Consider the following 27394-nt stretch of genomic DNA (forward strand, 5'->3'; position numbering starts at 1 on the left):
TTCAGGAGCATCTGCAGCACAGAGACACGTCATCTGTTCACGTGTTAATAATCACATGACAACCTCCACTGTCTGGAGCCGTGATGATGATGATGATGATGATGATGATGATGATGAAGCCCTGAGGACAAACTGAGACTCACTTTAGCCGAGGCCACGATCTGCTCGGCCTGCTTCTTGTAGAGGTTTTCTATGGCGGTGGACAGGACGGCAGGGTCGGCGTTGGCCAGGTGAGTCAGGGTCTTGTAGCCGGCGTTATACAGCTGCTTCGCTCTGGACTGGAGAAAACATCACAAATACGACTGCAGTGAACGCACCGTTTGATGAGGATGAACCTTCAGACTTCACTGATGATGATGTGGACCAGGTTTCAGTCTGTAGGGGAGGGGGCTGATTTCAACACCACCCTGTCTGATCAGTCCCATCTTTTCCCAGCCCTTTTTTAACACGTAGAGTCAGATTATAATCGGATTAAAATGACAAATCAAAGATGCAGGAATGAATAATTTGTGATAATGAATGTGATGTGTGTAGGCGTCAGTAATCAGATTATCTCTGTGATAAATATTGATTTAATAATCATCTTGTATTGAAAGGTGGGGTTGGGATATTTCTACCCTCCCCCCTCACTGAGACACCCTCCTCAGCCCACTGCAGCTGGATTGGAATTGGGCCTTTTCCAGATCGCTCAGTATCTTTGCCTCCCCCAGCTCTGTGGCGCCCCCCTGTGGAGGCCACGTCTATCACAGGGAACAGCAGCCTGAGCCTGGTTTCATCAGGGTCAAACATCTGGATGTGTTCGTTCTGTTAAATGAAACTATGAAGAAAAACAAGTGGAATGAAATGTGGCATTTTCCCTCCATGTGAACTATGAACAAACTAAATGTTTAACTCCAGGTGAAAGAGTCTCCACAGCTGGAAATACCTGCAACAAACAATTATCTAAAGTCCATCAGTGGAAACTGATGTCAGATCAGAACAGACCAAACCTGATGATCTTCAGTTTATAATCATATAAAAATAAAAAATGTTCAAATTCACAGACTGGAATCAGAAAACTGATAAAACCAGTTTCAGCATGAAGAGTTTAACGTTTCCTCGCCAACTGTCTGAGAATCAGTAAATTATCAAACACTTTCTGCTGATGCGTTTCCTCCTCGTTCTAAAACCAGGAGCCACTCTGAGGTTTGCTTAGTCAGGACTGATTTCCCACTGACCTCCAGGACTCCAGCCACCTCCATCAGAGGGATGAGCTCAGCCTTCACACAGTAGCTCAGCCTCCGCGTCAGCTCCGTCAGCAGAGCTTTAAATGGCCAGAACTCCTCCAGCTCCTGATCGCAGACACAAAACACCCATCACTTCACAGTTCAACAGACCTGATGTCAGATCTCAGGGGAGGGAGGCGGTACCTCAGTGAAGTGCAGCACGCAGGAGCAGAAAGCCGAGGAGGAGCTGAGCAGAGTCTGGACGAAGCCGCGGCTCAGCTGGAACCTGTCGGCCACGCTCCACAGGTTGGTTTCCCTCAGCAGAGAGAAGAGCACCAGAGCCAGATACATCCTCGTCACCGCCGCCATGTTCACGCTCTGAAACACAACCACACGCTGAGTGACAACAGCCACAACCATGGCAACAGTCAGACGTTGTAGCTGTGAGGGATCGTGGTGAAGCAGTGAGTAACCAACAGTCGGGATCTTCTTACGTTCTTCACCGTCTGTCCCGCTGCTTTTCGAGCAACAAAACTCTCGGGGACCCCGACGGCTGCAGACATCCTCTGCTCTGCGGCCGACAGCAGCGTGAACTGCAAAACAAAACCAGCGTCTTCAAACAGAACAGTGACGGAGACACTTCACAGCCCCCAGCTGAGAGTCCGTACCTGTCTGAGGTAAATCATCCAGTCGGGTTTGCACTGTGAAACCATGTCGTACGGTGTGACCAGGTAGACCAGGTGCAGGTAACTGTTGAGCAGCAGACCCTCCAGACCTCGGGACAGGTCTCTGTACAGAAGGTCACTGTGGGTCAGATCCACTGAGCCTGAGGACGACAGGTGATACAGGTCACTCAGCAACAGAACCACACAGGCTGTGAGAGTGTGAGCGTGGATCTACCGCAGCTCACAACACTGGACACCATCAGTGGACACCACGAGCTACTGATGCCCCACATGCAAATCCTCAGCGCCATAATTTACTGATGTCAGTAAACGGCTCACAGGCAAGTTATGGCAGAGGCCTGCTTCAGCTCACTTCATCAGGGGCCCCACTTGGGGGTTATGGGCCCCTTTCACTCTTGGGGGGCCCCAGACATCAGCCTGGTCTGTCTGTCCTGACTGTGGCCCCTGCAGGTGTCACATTAATGACGCAGGCGGAGGCTGAGCAGGTGGAGTGAGGCTCCTCCTGTGATTTTGAGGCCCCCACAGACGTGAGAGCGCCGTACCTTTGTACGTGGCCTTTCCCAGCTTGGTGACCTGCAGAGTCTGACCGTGAGAGTCCGAGGTCACGGTGATGAGGTCCTTCTCCTTCAGGAGGTGCACACACTGCGTCACCACCTCCCACAGACTCTTCTCCACACACAGCTGCGTCTGCTGAACGTACAGCAGCGTCCCACACAGGAACTCCCTCAGCTGCTCGGACGAGCTGGTGATCTGCAGAGGAACAGGCTCATGAGCAGGAGCTTCACCGGGCCTAACTCTGGCTGAGACAACAAACAGAGGAACTTACATTCAGTCCAATCAGTGACAGGATGAGACTCAGGACGCCTTTCCCTTCGTCATGCATCAGGTTGCTGTAACACTTCTCCATCGGGGCACACACAAGTGTTTTAGCCTGAAAACACAACATCAGTCGGTTCATCAATGAGTCATTTGACAGAAAATTGAATCATTTTCACCTTTAAAGTCTGTAATGCCACAGGAAACAGTTGCTGTTCCTCTGCAGGAGCTCAGGGGGTCATGTGACTGTGGAGGACCCAGGGGCCGTGTGCTGTGAGTGCAGTCACCAGGCTCCTGTCCTTGTCCTGCAGGATGAGGATGCTCTCTCCTACAGTGTCGATCCCCGCTCGCCCGGCCCGGCCCACCATCTGTTTGTACTGACTCCTCTTCAGGAAGTCTGTGGCCACGTACGGCGCCCGCAGGATCACTCTGCAGGGAGGACAGGGGCCCAGAGACAGATCAGACCGGTCCTCGACATGAGACAGACGGTGACTCAGCATCAGGCTGGACTGACTGTTTCTGACACGATGAGCCTGAAGACATTTATCCTCACAAACAGAGTAAAGTGTTTCTCTGACCCCGAGCTGGTGCAGATAAACACACAGGGTTAATACACAGATGTTAAACGGCTCAGTCGTTAACCTAAAGCAGAGCTTCCTGTCAGAGTCTGACCTGCGGGCAGGGAGGTTGATCCCTGCAGCCAGGGTGGAGGTGCAGGTGAGGAGACAGAGCACCCCGCTGGAGTAGGCCTCCTCCACCAGCTTCCTCTCCTCCGTGGTCAGTCCGCTGTGGTGATAGGCCAAACCGTACGGCACCGTCCTCCTGAGCACCGGACACAGCGAGCCGCTCCCGCTGTCCCGCAGCTCTCTGAGGAGGACGCCCTTCTCCGCCTCCCTGTGCCGGAGGAAGTCCCTGCACAGGATCAGAGGAACAACACGGAATCAGTCGGCGCCGCGGACACCGGGCCGGGAGACGTGGGCCGAGCGAGTCACTCACTCCTTCAGATATTTGCAGATCATCCCTGCGACGTTCTCACAGTTCTTCTTGGTGGGACAGAAGAGCAGACAGGAATGTGCCGGAATGACCTCCGTCACCAGAGCGATGATGTGATCCGGGTCGATCTTCTGCATGGCACTGGAGTACTGACGGAGACCACACACACACCGTCAGGAACACCTCTACAGACAGAGCCGCAGCACCACACCTGTCTGACTGTGAACACCCGGTCATCGTTCACCTCTTATTACCTTGAAGTTGAGAAGACGTGAGAACTTGAAGCAGTCCTCCTCCTGCGGGTCCACTTCATAGATGGTGTCGTGGACTTTAACATATTCTTTCAGCTGGACCTGAGAGGACAGAGCACAGGTTGACAGGTGTTAACCACAGACCGGGTCAGACCGGGTCAGACTGAGGCGTCTTCACACCTGCACCCAGCAAACGTTACATCAAGGTGGAGGCACCACCTCCCTCCACCCTCCCAAAACACAAATAACAGCCTCAATACTGAGAGAGAGAGAGAGAGAGAGAGAGAGAGAGAGAGAGAGAGAGAGAGAGAGAGAGACCTTTTTATCAATCAGGAGGAAATAAATCAACTCACAGGTCTGAAGTCATTGGTGTAATTCTCAGCCTTTAGAAATGTCTGCAGGTCTCGGATGTTCCCCAGGGTGGCGCTCATCCCAATGACCTGAGTGCTCTCTGGAGGAGGAGATGGTGGAGTCAGGCGTTTCAGACAGACACTTAAAGCTGGTTAGACTCACTACCTGAGACACTTACTGCTCACGTGCAGAACTTTAGCCAGAGTCATTTCAATAATGGCTCCTCTGCTGCCGTCACCCAGCATGTGAAGCTGCACCAGGGACAACAACACCTGCCATTAAACCTTTACTTCCATACGCACAACTCTCTTATTCAATGGTGTGTGTGTGTGTGTGTGTGTGTGTGTGACCTCATCGACCACCACCAGCCCCAGGTTCTCCAGCCGGCTGCTCTCTATCAGAGAGTTCACCAGGCTGTGGGCCTTCTCTATGGTAGCGATGTAGAGCGAGCTCCTGTTCCTCCTCTTCACTGGGGGAAACCTGCCCTTACTGCCAGCGTACTCCTCCACCATGAAGTCCAGCTCCAGGCCGAAGCTCGCTAACCCCCGAACCTGAAACCCACCGGCAGAGGTTTCTACTGGGTCAAAGGTCGAGTGCTCTGGAGTTTAGGAGGTGCTCCCGCAGAGCTCGACTATCAGTCCTAAATAACAGACCCATGTGGGAGACCCATGTGGGAGACCCATGTGGGACACCCCCCCTCAGGTAAATTACAGACATTTTTCTGTACAGAAGCTTATCATGTTTTTCTTCTGCTGGTTGGAGCCTGTAGTTCAGTCTGTCTTTGTCTCTGTGTTGGATTAAGGTGACGTTGTAGGGTTCATTATTTATCTCTACCTTCAGCTGTTCTGTGCCACAGGTTTAAACTGAGCTGGAAAAACTCTCTAAAAATCAAATAAGACACAAACTCTGATCATTACACTTGAGGTATACGCCTGTAACCTTCAAGATAAAACCAAAGCGTATCGTCTACCTGAGAGTTGTGGTGAATGTGTGTGTCTGTTTATCGTTGTGCACACTTTCCTGCATGTGTCTCAGTGTGTGTACCTTCTCCTGCACCAGAGAGATGTAGGGTAAGATGAACAGACAGTCCTTCTTCCTGCACAGCAGCTCTCTGAGGATGAGGATCTCTGCAACCAGAGTTTTCCCTCCACTGGTGGGAAGAGAGTAGATCAGATTCTTCCTCTGCTGAACACAGTCCAGCCTCAGACACGTCTCCTGCCAATCTGAGACAGAGAAGGAACAAAAGAAGATTCTCGTTCTCTGTGTGAAGTTATGCAGGAATCATTTCCCTCTCTCTGTCCAACCGTAACAAAATCCAGCCTCCAGCACCTCTACAGCTCCCTGACCAACTGTTTATATCTGGTTTGTCTGATCCAAACATAACCTAAATGTAAAAATGATAAAGCTCTAAATTTATTATTTTTATATGAAAAATATCAGAAAACTGTGAAAAACACCCAGAGAAATTTCCCCACAAGGTGACATCTTTTTTTTTTTTATCTGACCAACAGACTCAAATCCAAAAACACTCAAACATCAGAAAAAAGACAAAGAAAACTCACAAATGTTCACATTACGAAGCTGGAACCAGGACATCTGAAGCTCCTTTGCTTTAAAAGTCACTCAATACATTTTCATGATTTATTTTATCTGATTGTTCGATTGTTTGGATCATGTTTTAAGGTTTTTCTGCTTCCACTTATTGATTTTGTCTTTTTTCTTCCTTATCTAATTTTCTTGATTTTTATTATTATTTTTCACCATCTTTATTTCCTGTGTCCAGAGATGTCTGTTTATATTGGACCTGTCTTATCTTCATCTTGTCAGTCATCTTGATTCACATTAACCTGGTAAAGCAGTGATGGATCAGGGCTGAAAGAGGTGGTTGAACTTATGATAACTGATTAATCACTTGAGTAATTTTTAAAGCTAGATGATGAAAAACTGTCCCTCACTCTGGTTTCAGCTTTGAAACGTGAACTTTAACTGTTGGTGGAGCAAAGCAGACGTCTGAAGTCGTCTTCTTTGTCTCTGGGAAGTTGTGATGAGCATTTTTATAAAAATCAGCTGATGAATTACTAATGAAAACTGACTGATAGTAAAAACAGAGACAACAGTGCTTCACCATACAGGCTCTTGATTCCTCTCAGTTTGTGCATCAGGTCTTTGACTTTGGAGGGGAGTCCATAGAAAGGCCCCAGGTCAGGGGTCTCAGCAGACACAGTTTCCATGGCCTGCATGGCCACGCTGATCTCCTCAGAAACCACCGCCTCCTTTAACACCGCAGTCCGAGAGAGGTTGGAGGGAGCGGCAGCGTTCCCGAGCATCGTCCTCTTCAGCTGATCCGTCACACTCCTCCTCGCTGTGCTTCGTCCCCTGGTCCTGTCCTCCCTGTTCCTGCCGGGTGCAGCCTCAGCTGTCCCCTCAGTGTCTCTGAGAGGTGCCGAGGTCTTATCTTCATCCTGCAGCCTGCTCCTCTTCACATTTTCATCAACCTGTTCCTGAAACTGAACCTGGCTGGCCGGTAAATCCTCGAAGGGTTCGTCTCCGAGGCCGTCTAAGATGGAGTCGGTGAGATTGTCCTCACAGGGCTGTTTCCAGACGCCGTCCTGCTGATCCACAGCGACGGTGTGAGCTGCAGTCGGGGGATCACGCCGCCTTTCACTGAGCTCTGCATCGTCCAGCTTTGCCAGGAGGGAGCTGTCCTCCAGGATACTGTCGTAGTCCCCGAATAAATCCTCACTGTCACTGCAGAACTGCCAACAAAACACAGTCACACTTCAGTCACATGTCCTCTGATCAGTGGAGGCAGAAACCTGAGCTGAAATCATAAGTTAACTAATCTTAACTCATTTTTCAAGTAAAACACTAAATATATGCTGGTTCCAGTCTCTACAGTTAAGATGTGCTGCTTTTCTGGGTCTTATTGGATAATAAACTGAACATATTTGGGTTCTGAACTGTTCATTTGAAGACTTCTCTTTGGGCTTTTAACTAATTTTATATACATAATACATATAATACATCTTATAGAAAAACAAACAAAGGAGTGTTCCAGTGATTTGGTTTCATTGGGTTGGGACACAGATTGAAACCTGTAACGTCCTGTGGAGTAACCAGGCAGTGATTAGCAGTGGGAAACCTCTGAACCCCTCAGGTTTAAAGTACAGTCATTAAAACGCAGATTCAGTTGATTAGTGTTGTTTTGTTGACGTGCAGTATTTTAAACCCTCACATGACACTATGTGAATCTTTTCCACCTCTACCATCCAGACGCTGCCTCAGGGCCTGTGTGGGTCGGGCTCTGGACCACTGGACCGACACCTTTATTCATGAAAACAGCCCCGTTTCAAGGGGACGTCTTCAAATGTCCAACAGTCCAAAATCCAAACATATTCAGTTCAATATCACAGAGGACAGAGACAATTAGCAAATATTCACATTATAGAAGCTGGAACCAGAAGATTCTGGTATTTATGCTTCAAAATGACTTTGTGGTTGTAGATTAATCTCCTCAGCTCTAAACAGGACAAAGAAGCCACGGATGTTCACATGCAGAGGGTCGGTGTGACGAATATTTGAACATTTCTGCTTGAAAATGCCTGAAACTATTAAAAGATCATGAAGTTATCAAAGTTCTGTGGACTGGTAATCGATGGATCAGCTCCAGATCGATGCTGGAGACGTCACCCACCTCAGCAGGTTGTGTCTGAGCCACGCTGCTGGACCTGCTGTCTCTGGGACACGGCTGCGGACAGCCCCCCCCCCGCCTCTTCCCGGCAGGTGTCAGGTGAGTCCGCAGGCTGCCCCTCCACCTCTTCCTCGATGTGATCTCATCCATTCCTGTCCAGGCTCAGCTGCTCGGCAGGTGACCCCCCCCCCCCACGGAGACCGTGGCTCAGTCAGGAACTACAGGAGGAGCCGGGACCCCCCTGCCCCCCCCCCCCCCCCCCCCCCGACTACTGTTCACAGCCGCTGGTCGTCAGGAGAAAACGCAGCTGGCGCGGCTCCTCCCGCCCCTTCACCCGCCCCGCTGGCTCCTTCGCCTCGTTGACTCGTCCATGAGCTCCGCGGATTCCTCAGAAATGTTCCTAAAAACGTATAAAGTTGTGTCGCCGAGATAAACTGACAAAACCCGCTGGAGCAGTTAAAGCTCGGCGGACATCACGTTCAAATCTGGACCAGCTTCCCCTGAGTGAGAGCGAAATCCCGTCGTCATTTCCGTTTCGCTTTTCCAGCTAGCTCGCTAAGAAAGCTAGCCGTTCCATGACTTAACTTGTTCTCCTTTGACGGTATTTTAATGACAATAAACTACTAATAAGTCACACAGAATAGAGCCGAATATTACGAGTTAACACACTTTGCTTAAGCGGTGCCATTTTCTGCCGATTTGTAGTTTTCTTGCTTTTACCGTGTCACTGAAGTGCAGCATGCTAATAGCGGAGAATAGATTCTCATGAATAGTCACAAACGTTACTTGATGAGATTGATGGGACTTTGTAAGACACATAATGTCATCAATGTGTTGATATTTAATTTGTTAGCAAGATGTGAACCTACTTCGCTCGTTTTGGGGATTTTTGTCTTGACTTGTTTTATCTTTGAAGAGGAAAACGTTCAACCTTTTCCGGGAAAACCCGTCAAATCGGAAGCAAGTGCATTGGTTCCGTTTTCAGTTTTCTTTAGCATTAAAGCTGAAAATAAACCAGGCTGACTTTAATTACATTTGGAAAAAGAAAACACACCATATTAGAAAAGGGACGTTGGTTAAAGATCAGGAGGAAGGAGGCTGAGCGCGTCCACGGTTCATTACAATAAACTGGTTGAGGTCTTTTTTGACAGTTTATGGTTTCATATCCCAAATCAACTTTATATGAAAATACGGGGGCATCAACCTTCTCCTTGTGGCTTTGAACTGAATAAGCTTCCTATCAAATTATCAACATTTCACCAACAAATTTTTCTAGTATCCAATTCCACCAAAACTTAAGGAAATCCATTTTAAAATTCTTCATGGTATTTATCCCTCAGGAGGATTTTTTAGACACAGATTTGGCTTTGATCATAACAACTGTGCCTTTTGTGATGATCAGGTAGAAACGACAGAACATGTATTTTATGAATGTAAATTTGCTAATGTATTCTGGGAAGATCTACATTACTGGCTGTACCCTAATTTTCAACTTCCCTGCATTAACTAAAGAAAAAGTTCTTTATGGCATGATTTGGAAGAATTTTCCTGCATAAAACCAGATTCCTAAAGACCCAACCAAATTTCTACATATTTCATAAAGAACCATGTCAATATTTTCTTTCACTTCTCTTTCACAAAAGAAGAATACTGTTAAGCTTTACAACTTAATAGAAGATCCCAAGCTTGCTGAAAACCATTAATGCCCCTCGCCTCTTTTATCTTTTTTCCATCCTTTCCTTCACTTCATTTTGTCTTTTCTTACACCTCTTTCTAATTTAATCACGTGTTTATAATGCTTGTCCTTCGCCTGTTTGTATTGTGTTCACATAGTATTATGCCACTTTGTTTGTTAAATTGATATACTTCAATAAAGTTTGCTTTAAAAAAGGCATCGGTGCAGGCACGTCAGAAATGTAAAATCTAGGGAGAAAAATAAATGTTTTTGTTTGTTTACTTAATTATATGCTTTAATCAATTGATTACCCCTTGTATCCTATTATTTGTTGATTTCTGTTTCATTATTACTATTAGAAAAAAATCAAACAAAACCGTTAGTAGTGATAGGAACTAATTGTTTGGCGACGCACCGGACACTTTCAGGTGTCGGACAGCTTCCTGTCCTGTCTCAGGTCAAAATGCTGTCTCTGAAGCTGCTGCAGCGGCTAAAGCCCGTTTTTCCTCATCATGGAAACACAGGTAAGACTAAATACATAGTTTAATGTTTGTGTGAATGTGTAACAGAGTTTATAAGGTTATAAATCAAACTGTCGCTTTGTTTTAAATATAATTCTGACGCAGTGTCATCACATGTAATGCTAACGTTAGCCTGCGAGAAAATGAGCTGTTCTGATAACATTTGTTTCTGCAGGTTGGAGAAGTTTAACTTCACAGGTAGTGCAGCAGAGAGATGACGTGGTAGGTGATGATTGATGTAATAATATTAAAGTAACATATCAGTAATAACGGGGTTAACTTTATAACGTGATGTTGTTTTGTCTTTACGCTGAAGCTCGTAAAGATGGATAATCCGTACAAAGCACCACAGAAAGGCTGCGTGCTCTGCAATGTCACGGTGGACTACAAAAATATTCAGGTGAGTGAAACACCTGAGGCTCGTACCCAGACGTCACACCGCGTCACTGTCGGACAACAAGGAAAAATCCTTAGAATAAAAACAATACACGTAAATTCCTCAGGGAGAAATCAAACCAGATATTTACACACCTGTCAACACAACACTCACAAGCTGCTGCTGAACACCTGAAACGAGGCTTTGACGTAATCATTGACGTCACATTGTCACTACTCGACACGTAACAGCACTAAGTGTATTTACCCGTGTTCGTTACAGCTGCTGTCCCAGTTCATCTCACCCCACACAGGCAGGATCTATGGCCGACACATCACAGGTGAGCCGCCGGACGTGACGCTGCACCTGAGTCAGATCGTGTCACAGCAGGAGATCTGTGCTGATCCACCTTGTTGTGTTGTTGTTTCAGGCTTGTGTGGAATAAAACAGAAGGAAGTCTCCAAAGCGATAAAGAAAGCTCACGCCATGGGTAAATATCATTCTCTAATGTGACTCCACACAACAATCAGACTCTGGAGTCTCGTTACCATGGAGACTCATGGTGACCAATTGCTCCAGTTCAACAGGATTTTATTAAAACTAGACATTTAGATTATTTTCTGGTCACTGCTTGAAGCTACTGAACCTGTCATGAGGCGGTTTCACAACAACTCTCTCCCCCCAGGTTTCATGTCGGTGACCCACAAACACCCACAGCTCATGAGGGACCCCAACGTGTGTGGTATCAAAAATCTGGATTAGTGGATCAGTGTGTGTTATTGTTGTTGAATCTGTGTTGATTAAATCCTGTTGGTTCTGAACTGTGTGTGTCTGCTGTGAAGTTCATCTCCTCAGCCTCGTTTCTTTACCACAGTTAACTGAAGTCCCGAAGCTCACACTCGTCTCTTATACTTCAGTCAACCAGAACTTCGTCCCTGTTCAGGAGACACAAACTGTACCAGAACCCAGAACTGAAGAAATCTGGAAGAAATGATCGGCTGAGTCTTAAAACCAGTGATTCTTTAGATGCCGAACCAACAGTTCAGAACCCACAGATTCAGTTGAGATAAAACAGAGAAGCAGTTGATCTTTGCACCTCGGAATATTTCACATTTTTTCATAATTTTCAATAACTTGACGGCTGTTGAATTATGACAGCTACACGTTTACCATGAACGTCACACAGCCTCAGAGACGACCACAACACTTTAACCAAACAAACGTTTTAATCAAGAAACTATAAACAACTCAGAACACGTCATCGACAAACTGAACATCCCCAGGTCCCGTCGCCGGTCGTCAACACCGACCGCCATCACTGTGGAACTGAGCTCAGTGACGTCAGAGTCATGTGACCACAGTCTGACTTCATGCACCCAGTAAACTCTGCCTCCACATCAGGACTGGTTCCTCCTGCGTTTCCTCTCCCTCCCCACCGACGTGTCCTTCAGCCTCTTCCTACAGTTCGTCCTGCCGGCGTCCAGCAGGGACAGAGTTTCCTGAGCCTTCAGGGTTGACGTGGAAACGTCGTCGTCGTCCTCAGAGCCGCAGCAGAGGTCGGGAACAGGAAAGGCCTCAAGGGTTAAAGTCTGAGTGTGGAAGAGAGGAGAGCAGGCGAACAGAGCTCTGACGGCCTCGTGCAGCAGCAGGTTGTTCCTCTGCTCAGGTGGATCCTCCACTGTTTCTGCTCAGAGGGAGAACAAAGGTAAAACCAGATTCTGACACAGAGTCCCTCAGGACCAGGACCACAACATGGAGGACACAGGATCTGAGCCAGTTTCTAACAAATGTGCCATTAATCAAATGATGTAGCCTCAGGTGACTGATGATCCCTCCTCTACTGAGCATGTCAGTGAATCTGATCCAGGTGCTTTCATCACCTGAGGTGAAAACCTGACACACAGACACTGAGCCGACCTTGTCCCGCTCTGCTCTGCCTCTTCTCTCTGACTCTGCTCCTCAGAGCTGAAACGTCTGCCTGCAGCGTCTCCACCAGACGTTCACTCTCCTCCACGTCTCTGCACGCTTTCTGTCCAACACAAAACACAGGTGTGTGTGTGTGTGTGTGGGTGTGGGTGTGTGGGGCAGCAGGAAGTTCACACACACACACACACACACACGTCAACCTCACCTGCAGCTCCGCCTGCAGAGACTCATTCATGTTATTCACTTCGTTGACTTCTCTCAGGAGCCCGTTGGAGGAGAAGAACTTGGACCTGAGACAGCAGGAAGTGGAGGTTACAGGAGGAGACGCACAGTCATGACGCAGGCGTGTGAGTGTGAGCAGAGTCGTACCCGTGTTTCTTCATGGTGAGGTTATAACCCGCCGCCGAGCAGGGGGCTGACACCTTCCAGTACGCCAGCTGCTCCAGTAAACCCAGGTTGTTGACCAGCACAGGAACGTTGATGAATTGCCTGCAGAGAGAAGAGACGCAGCGTTCGACCAGCGTCACAGTCCAACTGAAACTGGAGGTGAGAGTTCAAACCTGGACAATAAGAGGCTTTAAACTGAACTCGGGTCTGAACTGAACTGAAAGAAGCAGCTGGAGAAAGTTAAAGTCCTGCATTCATGAGTTTACATAAGTTTAATCATAATTGAAGCTGCGGAAATTAGCTGATTAATCAATTAGTCAGTACAAAGAAAATTAATTGGCAGTCATTCTGATAATTGATTAATCATCAGTTATTTATTTCCAGTTTCTCAAATGAGGATTTTATCATTTTTATCATATGAGAGTAAATGACGTGTTTTTGTTTAGTTGCTTTGAGACAGGAAGTTGGTTTTTTTTCCATTTTTTCACAGATTAAATAATTAATCACAGAAAAAATCAGAAGATTAACTAATGATTAAAAGTTATTGCAGCCTTGATTATTATCAGAAAGTACCAAGGGTAAAAGTACTCTTTAAGATATATCATAATATTATTGGATCATAATTATTGATGCATCAATGTGTAAAGGTGGAGCTAATTTAATTACTTCATATTCTTCTGGAAGACTTGTCAATTATTCTGATAGTTGATTTATCGTTTTCAAGCAAAAATGACAAAATATTTTCAGCTTCTTGTTGCATAAAACAATAAAACCATATGAACACGTCACACAGTGAACACACTGACGACACTGAGCCTCAGAGACGCACACACTCAAACACACACACCAGCGACACACAGGAACTCTCACCTGCTGCGTGAGATGAAGGCGGCGTACTCCATCCTGTGGGTGGAGCCTGGAGACGTCAGCTTGCTGGGCGTCAGCAGCACAAAGATCATGTGAGGGTTGGACAGAGATGTCTTCAGCTTCTCGTGGATGATCTTCTCCCTGAACGACATCAGCTGATCCGTGTTCCTCCGCTGCCTGTACCAACCAATCACACTCTCCTCCACACGGACGACAGCAGCTCCGTCAGCGCCGAGGTTTTCTCTCACTGCACGTTCAAATCACAAGCTCTTTACTTACCTGCTTATTGTCGGCCAGGAGCCTCTTCACTGCCTCCACGTTCACGTCTCCCACACTGCTGTAGAAGCTTCACACACAAACACACACAGTGTAACATTAACACAACTGAACAATTCCTGCTGCCAAGCACAAAACACCTGCACCGTGAAGAGACACAGAGACTCACGTGTTCAGTTTGTGGCAGGCGATGTGCTTCTGGATATCTGTCCACAAAATAAAAGACTTTTTATACAATGGAGGAAGAAGTACTCAGATACTTCAGTCAAAGTATGAATGCAACAAGGTGAAATACTTAAGTCAAAACTTCTATTTCAGTATAAAAGTATCTTCAGTAAAACAATGAAATGTTTTAATTTTGAACAATGTGGACGATTTTATATGCTAATTATAAGATATTTTGTTTGCAAAATCTTAATCTGTTAGGTAACATGTGACTATAATGTTACAGAAATATAATGTAGTAAATCAAGTTAAGTACTACAGTAAATACAGTACTTGAGGTGAATACTTGTAGTGAGGATGTAACACTGCGTCTGACTGAGATAAACTCACTGTAAGTTTCCTCTATGTGGATGTGATCAGCCTGAGAGTCACTGATGGTGACCTGCTCTTCAAATTTACTCTCTCCGAGGATGAGACCTTCCTGCACAGCGACAACAGAGACAAACACAGGTTGGTCATAATTTACCCACAGCCCCAAGTCACGTCTCCAGGTGCTGTTCTGCTCATATTCAGTATATTCATTATTATTCATTACTGTGTTCTGAGCTCATTTCATTTACTTTATATACGGTTGGGCAGTTTGTGAATTTCCACCCAAGGATCAATTATGTTTAAACTTAATTTATGATAATACAACATAATTAACTTGTTTATATTTTATACAAATAATCTCAATCTGCTAAATAGGGTAAATTATTAAATAAATATCGATAAGTAAAAAGTACAATATGAATGTAATGAAGCACAAATATAAAGTAGCATCAAGTGTAAAACTGTACTTAAATACAGCACTTGAGAAAATGTACTAAATTACTATACTTGACCTTGACTTTGTACAGAGACTAATGGATAATGAAGTAACCATTAGTTTTACAGTGGTGGTAGTTGGTGCGTCAGGAGACTCCTAACATCTCCAAATGTGAATTATATTAAAATTCTGTAATATTTCCCAGTAGTTTCACCACAGCACAGTGGTGGGCGGTAACAGGGCGCCAGTTTTTTTAAGTTGATATATGACTCATGTAAGAATTGCTTGTTGGATTATACATTTGCCGAATTTACCAACAGACCCACAATACTTATAAATATATTCAGTCATCTTTCATAAATATGTATACTTGTCGATAATCAGAAAAACCTTTAAATCAGGAGGTTTTTTAAACGGAGTCTGGTGTGTCGGGAACCGTTAACACAAGTTAGCTTGGCTAAAAAGTTGCAGAAACACCGTGGTGGAGTTTTAGCTTCACTTAAACGACAAACATTTCTCCACTGATCCAAAGTACAAACTGAAACCTTAATAATTAAATTACTAAACAAATACTAATCAACTTTAAAGTTTGGTAACGTTGGGACACTTGTGTTGTTTGCTAGCTTTCTTCCTCAACGCGAAACACTTTAACTGACCACGCAGAATCTTCCATTGAAAACACATGGATTTTAATCATGAATAAATCTGTCTCTCACCACGTCTGAATCACTGTTTACATGCTGAAACATTAGAGAAGCTAACACAATCCCAGACATACGGACAGTGGGCTCCGCCATGCTGCTGGTTCATAACAAAGATCCGTCACTTCAAGCGGCACCGAAGCGCAACATGCGCGCAGTAAACTTCTGCGCTTTTCCTGCGCAGCTCGTCACCAGGAAGCAGCGGGAGGGGCGGGGCTTAGACGGCCACTGACTCGGCTCTGAACCAGACGAACTGAGGCTCCAGGTCCTGCAGCTGCGCCCGCACCGTGTCTGCTCCAGGTATCTACACACACACTCACACACACACACTCACACACACACTCACACACTCACACACTCACACACACACTCACACACTCACACACACACACACACACACACACACACACACACTCTCACACACACACACACACACACACACACACACACACTCACACTCACACACACACACACACACACACACACACTCACACACACACACACTCACACACACACACACACTCACACTCACACACACTCACACACACTGTAGCTGGTTAAGACACTTTAAACTGCTTTAATACTGATTTAATTCATGGAAATACATAATATTATATATGATAATCATATTTTATGAATCATCCATCTGAAACGTAGAGGAGCATAAAATGACAGGAAGTGGAAAAACCGAAGTAAACTACAATTACCCTGAAACTGTAATTAAATTGTGCTTTTTACTACAGTACATTTATTTGACAGCTGATTCTCCTAATTAGAATTCATAAAGATTTTATGTTAAATAAGGTGTAATAAGATTATAACATTCAGTACATTGTAAAACATTTCTTTGTTGTATATGATAGAAAACTGAATATATTTTGGTTTGTAACTGTTGGTCAAACACAACAAGCAATCTGAAAAAACAAGTCTGGGCTGAGCTAAACTTTAAGCAGAATTTTTACAGAGCAAAACTGAGAAAAACTGAATCCTCACATCAGAGAAGCTGTTTGACTGAAAAGTGACTAAAAGATTAACTAATCCTCAGAAAATAATATATTTGACTGACTGTCCTGTTGATTGTTTCTGCTCTGCTGAGCCTGTTGGGAACGTCAGTTCTGCAGGTTCTTCTTCTTAAACCGAAGTATTGGACAAGTTAAAAGTTTGACCTGTTGATGGTGCTGGAGAAAAAGTCAGAAGATCAGTAAAGTCAGGAGGGTTCATCCTCTGTTGAGATGTTTGAGTCTGGACCAACAGGCTGACGATGCAGCCACAGAATGACTCTGTTAAATTGGGTAAAAACTGCATTGAGTCTGGTGCTGTTCTCCCGTGTTGCAGATGATGACGTGAGCACTGAGCTGCAGAGCGGTGGCTGCCTCAGCTGTCAGTGATGGAGGACCTGTGGTGTTTGGCTGTAGGTGTTTTCCAGGTGTGGATGTTTGTGGTGGTGTTCTTCATCATGCTGCCTGCCATGTTTGGCCTCTCTCTGGGGGTCACCGGAGTCTACATCCAGATCCTGGTCAAAATCCTGGAGGTAACTGAAGCAGAGTGTCCTCTCTCCGATTTCTGCCTTTAATTCAGACACTTTGTCCTCAGGGGAACTTGTGGTTTCTTTCTTCACTCCTTCCTTACTCAACATTTGTGTGCAGTTATGAAATGTGAAGCAGCAGGCATGGGGTCAGAGGTCATCTGAAAATAACTTTCTTTGTAGTGGGCCACGCTACGGATCCAGAGAGGACGGCAGGAGCAGCCCAGTGTGCCTGTCCCTCTGCCCAACGGTGAGTCACTGCCGATCAACTGTATACAAACTGCTCAGTGTTCAGCTGGATGTGAAAACACGTTACTAACAGGAACTGTTTTCTCTTCATGGGGGGACGAGGGGGAGCGTTTCAGGGCAGAAAACTTTTCAGTTAGTCTCAGTGGAAAAATAATCTGCTGCTATTTTGATAATCATTTTTAACCAACATACCAAATATTTTCTGGTTCCAGCTTTGAACCTGTTTTAGGATCTTTGGGTTTGGACTGAATAAAAAAAACATTTGATGACGTCACCTCAACTGAAAATCATTTAGAAAATAACAGGTCAGCTGATGATGAGAATAATAGCCTTAGTTTACACACCACTCCACCACAGGCTACAGGTGGTTTTCACAGAGCTGGAGGTGAAGAGAGACTCTGACTGACCTGAGATCAGTCATCAACGGTGTTGGAAGCAGCAGCTGCACTTCCCTGTTTGTGCTCTCAGTCAGGACGCTGCAGCCCGAGGATTTGTTTCAGCTGCAGACACGGATCACGTGACGCCGTGTGACTGAGTGTGGGGGCTCCCCATTGGTCAGCTCCGGCGTCAGATGTCGGGGTCCCGAGCAGCGTGAAAAACACATGTGCTCGTCTCAGGCAACGACGCAACAGCAGATTGCATAAGTTCAGCCAAACAGACGAGAGGCGGCCACGTGGAGTTCACTGAGTCTGTTATCAGAGCAGCATGTACGTTCACTCACTTCTGCCTCCACAGACATCCCGTTTCACAACTGCCTGAAATAAGAGTTTCATTTCATTCTAGTTTTATTTCATTATTCATCAACTTCTACTCAAACACCAACACAGTCTGTATAACCTTTGTAAGGGGGGGGTCACTCATTACAGACTGATGATCTGCAGACTGGGCAGTAAAACTACATCAGTCTGTGTTTGTACATATTTCCACATGTGGATTTCCAGAGATAATAATGTGATAATAATGTTTTTTTTCCACTATTGATTAATCTGCTGATTATTTACTTGATTAATCAATTTTCCACTGTTATATAACCAGGTACATGTTTGTACTTTATGGAGTATTTCATTTTCCTGACACTTTATTTTCCACTCATTGATTTGACAGCTGAAGTGTCTCACAGGCATTTTACAAACATATGATCTTTTATAAACTATGAAGCATCATTCAGTGAAAATCTTCTTTAAATGAATCATTAAAGTTAAAAAAGTTCAAGTTAAAAAATATGATTCTAGTGCATCAATCATCGATCTACTTTATTCTTCTTTGTCTCAAGCTACAGACGTTTTTTTATTTTAGTTGATTTAAATAAGAAAACGTTTTTTTTATTTGTTTAAAAAATGATATTTATATAAAATATATAATAAAACACCATCAGAGATCAAGCTGTTGGTTTGATCTTTAATAAAACCTGTGTAACAGGTAACCTGTGTGCAGGACTGTTGTATATTTACAGTGTGATATCACAGCTTCACTTTACTGTGATGTGAAACAGAAATATCTCACATTATGACATAAGTCATAACAAATAATCAATTATCGATCATCAATTTCAGCTCTACAAATTTTCAGTCACTAATAAAAACACAGGATTTTAATGGATTTTAATATCAGACGTTATGTTTGAGTGCTGCGCAGCTCCAGGCTGATGGAGAACAAACACGTGAGACAGAGTTCGAGGGTGAAGTGGACGTGAAGGGTTAAATGTGTGTGAGAGGTCTCGTGCTCCTCAGACTGGTTCTGCTTTAACATAACACACAGTGTTCCTCTGCTGCAGCCGCTGCTAATCTCATTTCAGCCTCTACACAGAGCTGGTTTCACTCAGGCTGCATGTTCTCATGTTACCTGACTGAGCAACACTTCATTATTATTGTTGTTGTTGTTGTTGTTATTATTGTTATTGTGAGTCAGAACATTATGATAAGACAGATGATGTCTGCTGATGCTGCAGCTTTTTAATGTCTTGTGTGTAAAATGTGTGTGTGTCTGTGTGTTAGTTCATGACTGTGTGAAGTTACACAACTCAGACTGTCTCACACACTCGGCCTCATCTGACTCGTGTGAAGTGAAATCCTTGTGTAAACAGAGGTGTGGACACAGAAGGTCAATAAGAGACGATGGCTGGAGGAGACACACCCAAACTGTGTCATTTATCACACAGATGTGGTACAGATGTTGTACAGATGTTACACAGCAGCAGTTCTCAGAGGACTGACCCGCTGAAATAAAACTTCAAGAATTCATAAACTAATTATGACACAATTTCAGGATAAAATGAAGTGATGACATTTTATAATCAAAAGGTCAAAGGTCATCTTGACACTGTGACATCATAATGTTCTGCAAAAACACCTCTGGCTGTTATTCAGCTGTAACTCAGGAACAGAGACTGTGACCATCAGATGCTGCGCTGACCCTGATCTGACCCCTGTACAGATGTTGTGAGCTGGTGAAGACGTGTGTGAACAACAGTCTGAGTGATGACAACACGTCTCACTGGAATCACACATGTCAATAAAGTTATAACTTTAACTAAAAAAAACATACATTTCTTCTTCACAGCTACACCCGAAGCTACAGCAGGATACACCACAGTACACCCTCAGTACTACAGTACTTTTGTGTTACCGCTGTGTGTTGTGATTGTCGTCCAGGGATCATTGAGCGAGCCGGGGGCTCGATGGAGGAGGAGATGGAGCAGCTGCGGAGCTCTCGCTCGCTGGCGGGGGGCGAGTTTGCTCTGAGCGACGCCTTCTATTTCTATAAGAAGGGTTTGGAGAGCATTGTGGACGACCAGGTGACGCAGCGCTTCTCCTCAGAGGAGCTGGCCTCCTGGAACCTCCTCACCCGCACCAACCAGAACTTCCGCTACATCAGCCTCCGCCTCACCGTCATCTGGGGCCTCGGCGTCTTCATACGGTACTGCGTCCTCTTCCCCCTCAGGTGAGTTCAGCATCCTCTTGTGTGTGTTAAAGGGTAAATCTGGTTTGTTGCAGCTTGGGTTTTATTCAGGGTTCAAGGGTCTGACAGGAGCTTCAGGGAGCCCCGGCTCATGTTTGATGCTGACTCAGCTCAGCTGCTTCGGCTGCTGTGATTTATTTTGGAATAAAATAACCTCAGTCATAGACGCGTCAACACGTCTCCTCCCCCAGGATCACTCTGGCCATCATCGGCCTGACATGGATCGTGATCGGGACCACCCTGGTGGGCTTTCTACCTGAGAGCAGGTACAGCAGCACCTTCAGACACAGCTCTTTGATGTTTAACCTTAATGTGGTGTTTTTTTCCCATGATACTCAGGTGTTTGTTCACTGTGTGTTTCAGTGTGAAGAACTGGCTGAGTGAACTGGTCCATCTGACCTGCTACAGGATCTGTGCCCGAGGACTGTCAGCCACCATCCACTACCACAACAAGTCAGTGTCAGCTGCTGTAACCACACTCACACCGGGACCACAGGAAGTGCTTTTACTGTGACACTGTAACTACAGGAAGTGTTTTTACTGTGACACTGTAACTACAGGAAGTGTTTTTACTGTGACACTGTAACTACAGGAAGTGCTTTTACTGTGACACTGTATCTACAGGAAGTGCTTTTACTGTGAAACTGTAACTACAGGAAGTACTTTTACTTTTAAAATATAAGTATATTTAGCTGATACTGTACTTTTAAACTGTTGAATGCGGGACTTGTACTTGTAGTATTGTGTCATCGTGGTACTTGTACTGCAGTGAAGGGTCTGAGTACTTCCTGTGTGTGTGCAGAGAGAATAAACCTCAGAAAGGAGGAATCTGTGTCGCTAACCACACCACACCCATCGACGTGGTGATTCTGGCCAACGACGGCTGCTACGCCATGGTGAGTGTCATCACAGCAGGTCACCAGGTCTGGTACAGGAGGTGTTTGGATGCAGTGATGTCACCGCTCTGCCCTGTCGTCCTCAGGTGGGTCAGGTTCACGGAGGTCTGATGGGGGTCATCCAGAGGTCAATGGTGAGGTCCTGTCCTCACGTTTGGTTCGAGCGGTCGGAGATGAAAGACCGCCACGCTGTGACCAGCAGGTGAGACTCACACTGTGGCTGAGCAGCCTGACAGAAATAGAGAACAGAGCTGAGAGATAAGTTAACTCCGCCCACTTTCTCACCTCCACACAGCTGACCAATCACAGTGTGAAGTGGGTGGGGTCTTACGTAAAGATAGAGAGAGAAACCTGAATTTTATCTATCTATTCTAAGCATTTGTTTGTGACAGGTCAAACACACACACACACACACACACACACACGTATACACACAAACACGTATACACACACACACACACACACACACACACACACACACATTACTGTTGTGTGTTAATAAGGTGAAGGTCTGACTACATCACAGACTTTACACACACACACTTTAACTTGAGATTCCCCTGGCAACACAAAGGTCAAAGGTCAAGGATGAGACTCAGAATCCAGTGTGCCTGCACCGAAGCTAACAGCCCAGAAATCACGGTGAAAGAGGAGATTGAGACACAGCAGAGCGTCACATGAGCGGAGCGAGGCCCTGAGGGAGCTGAACATGGAGCAGCGTCCTGCTCTGAGGAGGCTCCTCCTCCAGAAAACAGCAGAGGAACAACCGTGTTTTACAGCAGCTGTCAATTCAGAGACAGAGACTTTTATTGTTGCAGGACAGACAGGAAGTTGACGCTGTTGAATTAAGAAAATAAAAACCCTGCACTGTGAGGTCCTGTCAGTCTGTATTCTGACAGCAGAGACATGATGATGATGATGATGATGATGATGATGATGATGATGATGGTGGTGATGATGATGATGAAGAGGACTTCTCCTCCTCAGTGACTCATGAAAACTACTTCCTCTCTCTGCAGGCTGAGAGCTCACGTCGCAGCAAAGACCAAACTTCCCATCCTGATATTTCCTGAAGGTCGGTGTCAGTTGCAGCACGTCATGTGAGGAGGAGGATGGTGATGATGATGATGATGATGGTGGTTTTATGGTCAGTTAACTTCTGCTTGTGTCTCTGCTTTAAACAGGAACCTGCATCAACAACACGTCGGTCATGATGTTTAAGAAGGGAAGCTTTGAGATCGGAGGAACCATTTACCCCGTCACAATAAAGGTAGAATGACTTTTAAATTTCACAATAAAATGTCTGATCATATGATAAGTGTGTGAGGGTTTGGTCTGTGGGTGAACCAGTGATTATCACATCCTGCAGTTTGAATGTTATCTCAACTCAAGGTCTCCTTACTGGATTTTTTCAGAGCTTTTATCTGCACCTCCAGTTTCTCACATACTGACCCCAGGTAAAAAAACAGTTTCCTTACTGGTAACAGTCTGACCAGTGGTGGAGCTGACAGTGTGACAGTGGAGGGAAACACACGGTGCTGTTCATGGTCCCCTCAGGATGAACTGTATTAACTCTGATGATCCTCTGGTTTCTCCTCCTGCTCCACCATCAGCTCATACTTTCATTGCTCCAGTATTTTGGTTTATGACCAAATACCTGCAGAACTAAAAATGATCCCATCAGCCTCAGCTGTAACATTATGTCACTGTGAATATGTTATCATGTTGATGTTAGCGTTAGCATTTAGCTACGGAAGTGAGTCAGTCCCCAGAGACTCCCATGTTCAAATGTCCAACTTTACAGCAGAAAGAAACATGTTTACAGCCTGGTACAGAAACTGTTCTGGTCTCTGGAGATCATTTCCTCCTTCATGACGACTGTACGGCTGAATTTATACAACTCACCTGTTTACATTTTATTAAGTTATGGAGAATTGAGGGTGTGGCCTCTTTGAGTGACAGGTGGGTGAGTGTATGATTGACACAAACCAGCTCCAGAGGTCCAGAGTCCAGCAATGCAACTGAAAGAGCGGGAAAGCTGCAAAGCAAAGTAAATCACGAGCGTTTGTCCTGACGAACACCGTGGTCGGTCACGTGACATGACATCAAGGTCAAAGAGAAGGAGCAGAAACCTCTCAGGGGCCCAGACGTCTGCTTCAGTCTGGTTTTTCTGCCTGACGGAGGAACAGGGGGAGGATCCGGGGCTCAGATACACGAGGATCCGTCCTCTGGGGACCATGAATATCACAGCAGTGTGTCTGCAGGAGGCTGAGACGTTTGTCCTGGACTCACCTTCAGTTCTCTGTGTCTCAGTATGACCCTCGCTTCGGCGACGCCTTCTGGAACAGTGGCAAATACAACATGGTCAGTTACCTGCTGAGGATGATGACCAGCTGGGCCATAGTGGTCAACGTGTGGTACCTGCCCCCCATGACCATACAGGTACGCCTCCACCTGAGTCAGGTGACCTCTGACCTGTGAGGAGAGACAGTCATTACACATCATCATCATCATCATCATCATCATACAGTGATTTTCACTTGGTAATGAGCTGTCTGATGTGAGCCTCAGTGTGTGTGTTTGTTGTGTGTTTGTTGTGTTGACAACAGGACAGGGAGGACGCAGCCCAGTTTGCCAACAGGGTGAAATCTGCCATCGCTCATCAGGGGGGGCTCCTGGACCTGGCCTGGTGAGGAGTCCTGCATCACACCACAGTCAGCATCAGAGTACTGCAAGTACCTGCTGAGCTGCCTGTGTTTTACTGCAGTACTGTTACTTCACTTCTGTACACTGGGCTTTCACAACACACCTGTTCACAACAACACAAAGAACAACAACACAACAACAACAGTGACGCAGGTTTCACATGATGTCACATGATGTCATGACTTCACAGGATCATGATGTCATCGATCAAACTCTTCACTTTATCAATGTATATGACAAATAACAGGAGTGTGTGTGACAGTGTGTAACAGTGTGTAGCTGTGTGTGTAACAGTGTGTGTAGCTGTGTGTGTAAGTGTGTAACAGTGTGTGTAGCTGTGTGTGTAACAGTGTGTGTAACAGTGTGTGTAGCTGTGTGTTTAACAGTGTGTAGCTGTGTGTGTAACAGTGTGTGTAGCTGTGTGTGTAACAGTATGTGTAACAGTGTGTGTAGCTGTGTGTGTAATAGTGTGTGTAGCTGTGTGTAACAGTTGTTGTTTGACAAGTGAACGACTCCGTTCATCAATTATCAGAATCGTTTCCATTTTTCTTTCCGTCATCAGATTCATAGCTTCAGCTGTTTGTTGATTCACATTGATTCAAACTGTAAATGTGAGAAACATGATCAGTTTCTTCCTCCTCCTCCTCTTCCTCTTCCTCTTCGTCCTCCTCCTCTTCCTCTTCCTCTTCTTCCTCTTCCTCCTCCTCCTCTTCCTCTTCCTCTTCCTCTTCCTCTTCTTCCTCTTCCTCTTCCTCCTCCTCCTCTTCCTCTTCCTCCTCCTCTTCCTCTTCCTCTTCCTCTTCCTCCTCCTCCTCTTCCTCTTCCTCCTTCTCCTCTTCCTCCTCCTCCTCTCAGGGATGGGGGCCTGAAGAGAGGGAAGGTGAAGGACTCGTTCAAAGAGGAGCAGCAGAAGATGTATAGCAGCATCATCGTCGGACACAACAACATGAGCTCAGCAAACACAGAGGAGCAGTGACATCATCATCATCATCATCATCATCATCATCAGATACAGCAGCTGTTCACCTCTGTTGACTTGATCAATCAATCAATCAATCAATGAGAGTGTATCAACTCTCAAAGTCTTATTCTACAGTTTTATGACATCATCTGTGTGTGTGTGTGTAGGAGTGTGGCCGCACCAGCAGGAGGCAGTGTAAGACAACACAAGAATGTGATCAAGTGTCTCAGTGAGGACGACTTGTGATCACATGACCTGAAATATTCTGTTATTATCTGTTTGTTTTATAAAGAGAAAGAATCAGAGTGAAGCTGTTTCTTTAAAAACACACCTGCACACACACACACACACACACACACACACACACCTTCATTTGGTTTTTTTAAATGATTTAACAAAATGAGACAAAAGACATTAAACTTTGAGTCAAATATTTAACAACCAACTCAATATTTTCTAAAGATTTTCTTTACTAATTAATTGATCAGATGTTTGATCAGAAAAAGGCTAAAGAGTCGATCACAGTTTCTCATGATCAACAGCTCGAAGCTTCAGTCATCATATAAAAGAGAAACATCAGCCTGACAGGAGGAGGAGTCAGTCACGGATCATTATCACATTATTTCTGATTCATTTTCTGTCCATTGATCAGTGGATTGATCGACTGTTTCAGCTCTGACATCACCACAGTGTTACACAGTGAGGATTCATCAGATGTTCACAGAAAATAAGACGTTAAAAAATCTCTTGTAAATATTGAGAATAAAACGATAACAACTTTAAATCAGTGAAACACACGATGTGTCAGAAGCTTCAGTCTCCAGCAAACCTTAAAATTATTTTCTATTTGGTAAAAAGTGGAATCACAGATTTTTAGTCACATCACTGCATCACAGACTGAGCTACACATGAGAATATGATCATCACAACAGGAAGTCAGACAATAAACAGACAATACTAAAATAACAGCGATGAGAAAAAACTGAAAAAACAAGAAAAAATGAAAGAATACATAAAAAAAGAAAGAATAAATGTTATTTTAAAAATTAGTCACTTGGTCCAGGGTGAGGCTGAGGGGCCACAAGATGGTTAGAATAATAATAATTAAAATATAATAATAATAATTAAAAATGATCAATTTAAGTTCAAAGCAGAAACAACAGTTTTAATAATAAACATTTTATTTATGTTGTTGTGTCAGACACCAGATGTTTCTGTGTGTTACCTGCTCCCATCCAGATGTTACCTGCCGTCATACAGATGTTTTCAGTCTGTGAAATGAGGAAAAACTGCTCTTTGTATTTTTATAAACTGAAACAGCCTGCTATCAATTAACAAATGTATTGATCACTGATTAGTCATTAATATTAATTAATACTCTAATAAACTCAAATAATATTTCACCACTTAATAAACAACATAAATTAATATGATTAACTTAAAATAACAATAACTAAGGTTACAACAGTAATGAGGTGACAGGATGAAAACACTGAGGCTCAGTGTGACTGAAGATGAATTAATGTATATACACTATATAATATATATTTATATATAGTTCACTGTGTCTTATTGTTGTTTTATATTTTTCAGAATCATATTTAAACAGTTTATTTCTCTCGTGTGCAAACAGAAAACATCTGTAACCTCTGTATCCATGTTCTTCAAGACCTCACATCCTGACAGGATTTACATCTGTTACACTCGAACATCTGGAAACAGGTTTTTTACCCTGACTTCCTGTTAATCTCCTGTTTGTTTTTAATTTATAATTTTGATAAAAGGCTGAGATGTGCACCTATAATCATTTATTTAATCATTTAATTCATACAAAATCTTCTGGATTAATCTGTGATGGTCATTCTCACATATTCTTATTTTTCATGCACATTTGACATATTTGTACTATATTTATATTTTTTATAATTTTTTAAAAACATTTTTATTGTAAAAAAAAATGCAAGTTTAAGCTTCATCTGTCTTCTTCTTCTTCTTCTTCTTCTGTTAATTGTTATGAAATAAGACACAAAAGCAAATTCCTCTAATGTGAAAACCTACCTAACCTGATCCTGATCCTGATCCTGATCCTGATCCTGATCCTGATCCTGATCCTGATTCTGATCCTGACCCTGATTCCGGTTCTGAAACATCTCTGGGCTTTAGAACATGTGAACGCCTCAGACGTGATGATTTTCTGACACTGAATACTGAATTAACAGAGAGAATAATTGTCTTTCATTAATGCTGAGTGTAGCCTGCTGTTAGCTGCAGATCTGACAGGTTATAATGAGGCCGTCTGTCCTCAACATTAAAATCCCGCGGCGTGTTGTTGGCGGCTGCACGCCTGAGTTGGGCCGGGACATGTTTACTGTGACGGCGCTTTAATAAAGAAAGCAGAGACTGT

General features: G+C 44.6%; 5 protein-coding genes across 8 annotated transcripts in view; 3 read left to right on the top strand and 2 right to left on the bottom strand.

Annotated features, from left to right (window-relative positions):
- The window catches only part of helq (helicase, POLQ like), an 8593-nt gene extending 373 nt beyond the window's left edge, over window positions 1–8220 (bottom strand). The window contains exons 1-18 of one of the 3 annotated variants that reach the window (XM_071472097.1): window positions 7997–8219; window positions 6428–7058; window positions 5347–5525; window positions 4653–4853; window positions 4481–4553; window positions 4305–4402; window positions 3955–4053; window positions 3704–3849; window positions 3380–3619; window positions 2995–3136; window positions 2718–2822; window positions 2434–2641; window positions 1874–2031; window positions 1700–1798; window positions 1410–1583; window positions 1218–1331; window positions 144–278; window positions 1–33 (exon numbers count right to left, since the gene is read on the bottom strand). The exon at window positions 1–33 is cut by the window's left edge and continues 373 nt beyond it. In XM_071472097.1, the coding sequence (XP_071328198.1) occupies window positions 1–33; window positions 144–278; window positions 1218–1331; window positions 1410–1583; window positions 1700–1798; window positions 1874–2031; window positions 2434–2641; window positions 2718–2822; window positions 2995–3136; window positions 3380–3619; window positions 3704–3849; window positions 3955–4053; window positions 4305–4402; window positions 4481–4553; window positions 4653–4853; window positions 5347–5525; window positions 6428–7058; window positions 7997–8143 (2982 nt within the window). In that variant the 5' untranslated portion in view covers window positions 8144–8219. Of the gene's footprint in view, window positions 34–143; window positions 279–1217; window positions 1332–1409; window positions 1584–1682; window positions 1799–1873; window positions 2032–2433; window positions 2642–2717; window positions 2823–2994; window positions 3137–3379; window positions 3620–3703; window positions 3850–3954; window positions 4054–4304; window positions 4403–4480; window positions 4554–4652; window positions 4854–5346; window positions 5526–6427; window positions 7059–7996 lie in introns of those variants that run through there. The other 2 variants (XM_071472096.1, XM_071472098.1) reach the window with 2 other exon arrangements.
- The window catches only part of xpo7 (exportin 7), a 216384-nt gene that overhangs the window by 88044 nt on the left and 100946 nt on the right, over window positions 1–27394 (top strand). The window lies entirely within an intron of this gene.
- On the top strand, window positions 10054–11386 carry mrps18c (mitochondrial ribosomal protein S18C). The gene is made up of 6 exons (XM_071472112.1): window positions 10054–10192; window positions 10365–10411; window positions 10506–10589; window positions 10848–10905; window positions 10996–11055; window positions 11251–11386. The coding sequence occupies exons 1-6, from the start codon at window positions 10132–10134 to the stop codon at window positions 11325–11327; spliced, it is 387 nt and encodes a 128-aa protein (XP_071328213.1). The 5' UTR covers window positions 10054–10131; the 3' UTR covers window positions 11328–11386.
- Window positions 11773–15979, bottom strand: abraxas1 (abraxas 1, BRCA1 A complex subunit). Of its 2 annotated transcripts, none has more exons than XM_071472109.1 (9): window positions 15711–15979; window positions 14577–14667; window positions 14191–14227; window positions 14025–14091; window positions 13749–13942; window positions 12861–12980; window positions 12697–12781; window positions 12483–12594; window positions 11773–12249 (listed from the first exon to the last, which is right to left on the bottom strand). In XM_071472109.1, the coding sequence occupies exons 1-9, from the start codon at window positions 15789–15791 to the stop codon at window positions 11963–11965; spliced, it is 1074 nt and encodes a 357-aa protein (XP_071328210.1). In that variant the 5' UTR covers window positions 15792–15979; the 3' UTR covers window positions 11773–11962. The 2 variants fall into 2 exon arrangements, with proteins under 2 accessions (XP_071328210.1, XP_071328209.1); XM_071472108.1 differs by having other exon boundaries at window positions 13749–13945; window positions 15711–15974.
- On the top strand, window positions 15880–25295 carry gpat3 (glycerol-3-phosphate acyltransferase 3). The gene is made up of 13 exons (XM_071472107.1): window positions 15880–15995; window positions 17031–17226; window positions 17404–17470; window positions 20121–20409; window positions 20619–20693; window positions 20791–20880; window positions 21230–21323; window positions 21410–21525; window positions 22343–22398; window positions 22508–22593; window positions 23637–23765; window positions 23933–24012; window positions 24885–25295. Exons 2-13 carry the CDS (start codon window positions 17083–17085, stop codon window positions 25003–25005), a joined length of 1347 nt encoding a protein of 448 aa, XP_071328208.1. The 5' UTR covers window positions 15880–15995; window positions 17031–17082; the 3' UTR covers window positions 25006–25295.

This window comes from Trachinotus anak, unplaced genomic scaffold, assembly GCF_046630095.1.
Source record: "Trachinotus anak isolate AG129_WGS33_773 ecotype Australia unplaced genomic scaffold, CSIRO_AGI_Tana_v1 ptg000035l, whole genome shotgun sequence".
NCBI classification, from domain to species: Eukaryota; Metazoa; Chordata; class Actinopteri; order Carangiformes; family Carangidae; genus Trachinotus; species Trachinotus anak.